Source organism: Thamnophis sirtalis, unplaced genomic scaffold, assembly GCF_051295495.1.
Source record: "Thamnophis sirtalis isolate CommonGarterSnake01/CBP01778 unplaced genomic scaffold, rThaSir2_p1.2 scaffold_3, whole genome shotgun sequence".
NCBI classification, from domain to species: Eukaryota; Metazoa; Chordata; class Lepidosauria; order Squamata; family Natricidae; genus Thamnophis; species Thamnophis sirtalis.
Window position 1 is genome coordinate 150,419,013 of NW_028261383.1, and position 7,925 is coordinate 150,426,937.

A 7,925-nucleotide genomic window follows, 5' to 3' on the forward strand; every position below is an offset into this window, starting at 1 on the left:
ATTATGGTCGGAAAAGAACAGCACCATTACTCTATTATCCTTTACTATTTTCACCATTTCAAATAAATGTACGGACCACTCATGACAGAACACTGGTGAATGGGAATATTTTCTCAAGAAATATTTCCTTTAATATGTAATAATAGTATCAGCAACTGATAGATATGCTGTTCTTGTCTTCCCTTAACGCATTACTCAGCACTGCCTGTTTCTCTCTGTTTTTATGATTCTAGCTGTGAACCACTAAGGAATTCCTATCCCTTTCACCATAAAACAGGAAAACTGCACGAAACATTGGGGGTTAATCAGACAAGTAACTCTGGGAGACAAGTAACTCTGGGGGCTTTGACAGAAAGTTTACAAAGAGGACTGAACTTTCCTGGGGAACCAAGTGAAGTGTTGCAATGAAGTCTGCAGATAAGACTGATTGCCAGAGATAAGGGTATATAAAGACCAACTTTAACCAGTGCCCAGTTCATTCTGGAGCATTCTGTGTTTGTGTTGCCTCCTAAAGCAGGTAAGTTTCTCTTTCCCAGGGAGGGAGTGGGAGAGGGAAGGCATGCAATAGCTGTCAATAGGAGCAAAGAAACAGGTTAATTTGGAAGTGAGAATAATGTGTCACACTGTCAAGCTTGTGTTTTATTTATGGGAGTTCAGCATCTATGGAAGAAGCATACTGGCGTATTAACATAGCTGGCAGTGGCAAGAAAACGGCTTAAATGTTGTGAATTAATGCAGGCCACACAAATCAGTTAGCTTCTTGCCGCACTAACTTGGGCATTTGTTGTTTGAATTACAGAACAAGTTGGTAGATTAACAATTTTGTTGCTTATGTCAAAGGTTGCTCCTTGTTCATTATTTGAGCATGAGGAGTATGGTTCCTTATTTTGGAAAATGTAGCCCTGGTGTGTGTGTGTGTGTGATTGATTTATATCCCACAGATAAGGTGGTGAACAGATCCAGCACACCTCCTTTCTGCTATTTTCCCCTCAACAACAACAATCCTATGAGCTGGGTTGGCTTCAGAGACAGTGACTGGCCCAAAGTCACCCAGCTGGCTTTCATGGCTAAAGCTGAACTTGAACTCATGGTCTCCTGCCTTCTAGCCTGATGACTTTAACCACTGAAAGGATATGTTCTCAGCCAACTAAATGACGATAGATATCTAATTCTCTTTTTAGTGTGCCCTTAAAGTGGATTTAGCTTATCAAATCAGACCACTGAATTTGCATTTTCACTGTGGAAGGAAGCAACCTGTCTGTATCAAGCCAAGTTTCACTTAAATTGACCCGAGTCCTGTGGATCATCGCCCACATGCATTAGAGGACATTTTGTCATCTTCACCTTTTTTGCTACCAGTCATTTTGTCCATCTTAATGGGCTGCCATGACAACAAACTAACCTCTAATTTACAGGGGCTTTCAGGACTTCCCTCAGGGTTTGGATTACTAGTTTCCATAAAGAGTTGGACCTTTGTCCTTTTTTAAAAGAGGATTTTGGTGAGGGTTTTCTGAGGGGTTGTCTTCTGCAGCATTTTTTTTTCCTTTTTTTCTTGAGAGAGGAGTGGGCGGGGACCAGGGATGAAATTCAGCAGGTTCTAGAGAACCGGTAAAGGAAATTTTGAGCACTTTGCAGAACTGGCAAATCCCACCTCTGGCTAGCCCCAGACTGGGGAGGGAATGGGGATTTTGCAATATTCTTCCCCTGCCATGCCCACCAAGCCATGCCAACAGAACCTGTAGTAAAAAAAATGAACAGACCTCCTGCCCTGTAAACTCTTCCTTCCCATTCAGGTAAGAGCAGAGACGTTTGAGATGGTATGGGAAAAAGTACATATAAAAAGCTTGAAACATCTACCGAAACAATCTAAAAGAAGGGGTAGTAGTAATAAATTCATGTAAAGCAGTATGGAAACACCATATCCATCACAATATCGAATACTCTAGAATGGTGAACTAGCTGGTCATTAAAATTGCTTTATGGCACAGGACATTTTCTGATAGAATTTAAATATCGCTGTGCAGAACTGGCCAACCTATATTGTAGAAAGGTTGGTACCTGAAAGCAGCAGGGAAGTGTAAGATTGTCCTGTGCACTCTGATATTGATGCAATAATGGGGAGATGACACTAGTGCAAATGCCTCTGTAATATAGATACTGGAGAAATACATGTTCTGTTGTTTGTACAACTTGAGAATCACAGGGCATTGGCTCTCTGAGCGGGGGATCTTCCTGTATTGACCTTCAAGGATAGCTGAAGGGAGGGCATATAAATGTGCTAAAGGCCCTCTAATAGTTAAACACTTCAAGAGTAGTTAAGTACGCCATAGAGTAGGCCAAGTATCTGTTGCATTCATTGGCAATAATGGTTGGAGACCTGACTAGATCTGTGTCTGCTACACACTGTTTAATGAGTGCTTTGGCTTGATCATATCCCATGCTGAGTAGAAGGCCTGGAGAGAAGCTTAACAAATTCAGGCACCAAAAACAAAACCCCAAAAAAACATTGTGATTCCCCTAAGCAGGTTTTTTTTTTTATTGTTCCTCACCTACGGACAGAATCTTGGCAAACTAAAGCCAAGATACCATCCTCATAAAGCATGTACTCGGGGAACCATTAGGGAGAAGTCATCTTCAACCTCTTTCTCTCACACCCTTAGTGTGAGAGTTCACACCTATCTGAACTGAGTTCTCTCTCCCCTGAAATACACTCGCTCCCTCCTAGGAATCCAGGCTACCTTCCATTACAAGAACTAGGTTTTAATTGTCATTGTCCTTTTCCAGGTGGACTGAAAATTATCCTTCACAGTCAGTGGGGCAAGGCCATGGGGGGGGGGGAAATGAGTAATCTTAGAAATTTGGCTTTAATAAGTTCTGATGGTGCAAAACTGGAGAAGGAGCCAACCAGCCAATCCTTACTGCCAATCTGAGCACCATAGAGAAATTGTCCTATTGGCTTGGTCTCAAATAATTTGACCTGCAGGAATGTAGTGACCACCTCTTGCCTTGAGGATTTTAAGGATAAGAGAATCTCTCACCACTCCTATTAAAATCTGCATCATGCCATTGGGTCAGGTCATCCATCTGCATGGGGTGCAGGATCATCAGTGTCCTGAGATACCAAGTTGTACATCTCCACCCCAATCAAGTGATGTCCCAGTGCTTCCCAGTGCTGGGGTGCAAAGTGCTTTCCAGTGCTGGGATGCTGTGATGGTCTACTTAGGGGAGCATATGATTCAATCCTGCCAAACTGAGTGGTTGTGATTTGGACGCTTTTGGGTACAGTCCAAATTGCTGATCATTATCTATAAATCTGCCCTTCAAGTGTTCAGACCTAGGCTTCCTGAGACAGTAAAAAGCACACGCTTAGTCCCCAAAACCCCACTTTTTATTTCAACGGCAGTGAATTATGTTCATTCACAGCCCGTAATGAGTCACAAATAGTTTGTAAAGAGTCCAACCGTAGTCTGCCACAGTCCTTCAGGATAAGGCTGATAAGCACCCACCTTTATCTCCCTTGAAATGCTGCCAAAGACCTAATTGCAATTAGCTTTGCAAGGCCACATGGAGCACAGAGTCAAAACAGAGCTTCAGAGTTTAAACCAACTAGAACAAACAAAGTTGCTTCCTACAAAGGCTCACATATGCCTTTATCCTCTTTTATGTCTTATAGGAGGGCCCAATCCTCTCTAAGTTACTCCCGAGTCACCACTTTTGTCTTGGTTGATCTTGCCTTATAGCAGCTATGCACATGCGTGCACTGTGAACAGGCTCCCTGTTCCTCTGCCTTGCTGATGTCCATCTCTGGAGACTCTGGAGACAGCACATAACGCCCAGATGGCCCTAGCCCCCTCTCTGCCTCCGATGCAGAACCCTCGTCTGAGCCTTCCCCAGACTCCAGGACTGGCCCATGTTCCTCCCCAACCTCCTCACTGTCCAACTCTGCTGCCAGCTCCACAGGCTACTGGCGGACAAGAACATCAGGTTCCAGGTTCTTCTATTAAATGATGTCATCTTGTTCGACTCAGGAATGTTGCCTTCTGTGCCTGGATGGTCACAAGCCTACTAGTATCGTCTTTATTGCCATTGTACAAAATCAATACAACGAAATTGGTTGTATTAGTCTTTCATAAGGGTCTGAAGATCTGGTCATTTGTTTTTGTTTTTAATATTTTTTTTATTTTCAAACATACAAAATACACAAAAACAAAACTTTGACATAGACTACATTTGCACAATACATTGGAACTTCGTGTTCCTTCTTATAGCATTCAGATTGGTACAATTCTCCTTATGTTATTTCCCCTTCTAATATGTTTCACTTGTATTGTAGATAGGAAGGAATGTGGTGGCTCAGTGGCTAAGATGCTGAGCTTGTCAATCAAAAAGGTCGACACTTTAGCTGTTTGAATCCCTAGTGCTGTGTAACAGAGTGAGCTCCTGTTATCTGTCCCAGCTTCTGCCAACCTAGCAGTTTTAAAGCATGTAAAAATGCAAGTAGAAAAAATAGGAACCACCTTTGGTGTGAAGGTAACAGAAGATAACAGCATTCTGTGCACCTTTGGTGTTTAGTCATGCTGGCCACATGACCACTGAGACGTCTTCGGACAGTGCTGGCTCTTCGGCTTTGAAACGGAGATGAGCACCGCCCTCTAGAGTCAGGAATGACTAGGACACATGTGCGAGGGGAACCTTTATCTTTTATTGTAGATAGGATTTTAGCATTGGAATGTATTATTTAACTCAAGGATCATGGGTTATTGTTTTTAGCCACTGTTTTTTTTTAATGTTTGCATGTTGCCCAGTGTTGGATGGCTTTCTATATTATTTAAATAAATCAATACATTGATTTCTCCCCCTTGTAGCAGTGCCCAGAGAAGCTGACATGTACTTATTACCGTCTTTGATGCTCCTGACTTTCCTTGCCCTCCTGCCGCATCATGGATTAGGATGGCAAGCAGGGACTGCAACTGATCCAAGAAACCACATTGAAAATTCTTCCTTGGATTCCAGCCTTGCTTCTCTCCGTGCTTTGCTCACTTCTGTCTCTTCTAATTCCATGAAGTTGCCTGAAAAGGTTTCGTGCAGCGACTTAATGCCTGATACCCTCGAACATTTTGACAGCGTGCCTCAACCAGCCCAGATTATGATTCAAGCTACCCTGGTGCTTGCCTTGCAAAATGCCGGCTGCAGCCACCATGCCGAAACCCTTGGCCTAGGGCTCTACCAGGAACTGGGGCAGAAAGATGCAAGTGACCTCCTGTTGACAATGATAAAGATCCTGGACACAGCTAAACCTACAGGTGAAAATACAAGCTTTGCTGCCCTACAGTTCAATTTGGACCAGTTAGCCCAGAAACAAACTTTCCACTGCCGAGGCCTGATGCAGGTCGATAGAGCTCTCCTCCATGGCCAGGTGTACCGTGAATATAAGTGGTTTCCAACAGCTGCTGACGCCTGTCACCGTTTAGGGAATGTTTGTGGAGGAGTTATCACCAACGGCAGCAGTTCCTTCCAAGTGGTGCTTAGAAATGGCAGCTACTTCTGGCCACAGCATGGTTCTCATTCCTGGGTTCATGAATGTTACACTCAGGCACGCATGCGACGTTCATCACTAGAACACTGTGTAAATGTAACAGATCAAAGGGCACACAAGATTGTGGGGTTCATACCTGGAGTCAGCACTCTATATAACTTTGCAACCAGCATATACTACTATACTCAAGACTGCATTGACTTGGCCAAGAAGCGTGCTCAAGAGGGGGCCATTGACCTGGGTTTTGATGCCTTGGTTGCTCTCACTGGTGGGGCTGCGACTCCCTTAAGGATGGGGGTTGCTATAGCAGTGAAACCAGTGTTCATAAAAGGGGCAGAGGCTCTAATTGACAATTTTCAAAAGGAAGAGCAACCACCGTATCCAGTCCCCACCAATGTCAGTGATTCAAACATCAAAACCTAATCCAAGCATTCTCAAACTTTGCTACAATCACCTACCGGTAAATATAATAAATGAGTAGGTACAACCCATCCAATAAAATTTCTGATTTGATTCTGTTGGAGTTAAGTCTGAGCAAGAAATAAAAGTATCTCTGAAATAATTAAATTTTAATCTATATAATTACCATGATTCTTGAACTTGATAAGTTCAGGCAATTAACCAAGGACCAGAGCAGGGACCAAAGATTGATTTTGACAGCCCTAAAACTTTACTTATCCAAGTCTGAACAGCTTTTTTTAAAGAAAAACCTGATACTTTACATTATTTCCCCAGCCTGCAGTCTTTCCCCAGCCTGAAGGATACTGTTTACAATCTATTAGCTTCCCCGGTCTTTGTCCAAAACTGTTTGAACCCATCTGTGAATTGTTGTCAGAATTCTGTTGTCCCGTATTAATTCTAATTATGGTTGGAAAAGGACAACACCATTACTCCTATTTTCACTATTTCAAAGAAATGTGATCAAGGGCCACTCATGTCAGAACACTGGTGAATGGGAATATTTTCTCCAGAAGTTATTTCCTTTAATATTTAATAATATCAGCAAACGTGTGGGAGGGGGATTGCAAGGTTTCCAAAAAAAAAAACCAACAACAACCAGCTATAAGGCTCGATTGTGAAATGCTGGCTGTTGAGGGAACAAATAATTGGGGGAGGTGGAATGGATTAGACAAACTGGATTTCTGTTCTACAATACTTTATTCAGAATATTTTATTATAGGTCTCCCATCTTTGAAGAAAATGGGGGAGGGGGAAGGAGAATGTGTATATACCGTAGGTTTACTCTAATATTCCCAGAGTCCTCACAGTTATATGTGAAGATGGACAATTAATCAAGAAACTCATCAGGAATCCTCTCAAAAGGAATAGTTCCTTGCTTTTCTTGCTATTGTAAGTTAGCACCGACCCACCCCTCTCCTAGGTAAATGAGATATTTTATGAAATATTAAAAGGGCAGAATATTTCCCCTAAAAGGGAAGTAGAAACTCACCCCTCCCCACCTTTGTCAATGGGCCATTAAGGCCTGGGCCGGTCTATTCTACATAACAAAGATTTACCTCCTTCAGGCAGAACCATAGGAGGAATTGCCCAAAGTCCCTTCTTTACATCATCACCCAGCAAACTCAACCAAGCCTGGGACACAGACAAAGTTACCCCTGCATGACCCCTTGGGAGTCTGAGAACCAATCAGAATACAAGCTCAAATTCAAAAGCCCAGAGAGGGCATAAAACCCAGGCACTCTCAGCATCTCTTCCCTTTTTTGCCCAGGACCTCAAATCATGTGATCCTGTCCACCATTAAACCAGATCCTGTCCACCATTAAACCATCTTTCCAAGCAGCCTCATGTTTGTAGTGTCTTTTCCCCCACTTGGAACTGAAACCAAATGGACATTTCTTCCAACACTATGAAAGTAATTGTTCAATTCCAGTGGAATTCATAACATTTATTTTGATATTTTAAGCTGTCTTACAATGTCTTCCAAAATGGCTAAAATAAAATACAACACAACTAAAACTTAACAAAAATACTAGTTTAGCACAGGGCTTAAAGTGCTGGCTTAGAAACCAGGAGTTCTAATCCTGCCTTTGGCATGAAAGCTGAAGCCTGGGTGATCTTGGGCCAGTCATACCCTCACCTTCCTCACGGGGGTTGTAGGAAAAATAGGAGGAACTACCCTGTTTCCCTGAACATAAGATCTCCACGCGGATAATAAGCCCAATTGGGCTTTTGAGCGCATGAGCTAAAATAAGCCCTCCCCCCCCAAAATAAGCCCTCTCCTAAAATAGCAATAGCAATAGCAATAGCAGTAGACTTATATACCGCTTCATAGGCCTTTCAGGCCTCTCTAAGCGGTTTACAGAGAGTCAGCATATTGCCCCCAACAATCTGGGTCCTCATTTTACCCACCTCGGAAGGATGGAAGGCT

General features: G+C 42.8%; 1 protein-coding gene across 1 annotated transcript; it reads left to right on the forward strand.

Moving 5' to 3' along the window:
• The first annotated feature begins 432 nt into the window (after positions 1 to 432).
• Positions 433 to 6,049, forward strand: APOF (apolipoprotein F). Its single transcript, XM_087710401.1, has 2 exons — positions 433 to 517; positions 4,866 to 6,049. Exon 2 carries the CDS (start codon positions 4,886 to 4,888, stop codon positions 5,957 to 5,959), a length of 1,074 nt encoding a protein of 357 aa, XP_087566527.1. The 5' UTR covers positions 433 to 517; positions 4,866 to 4,885; the 3' UTR covers positions 5,960 to 6,049.
• Positions 6,050 to 7,925: the final 1,876 nt, after the last annotated feature.

Bases quoted from the DNA above. Each gene is read 5' to 3' on its own strand.
- APOF (XM_087710401.1), top strand. From the start codon at position 4,886: ATGTACTTATTACCGTCTTTGATGCTCCTGACTTTCCTTGCCCTCCTG.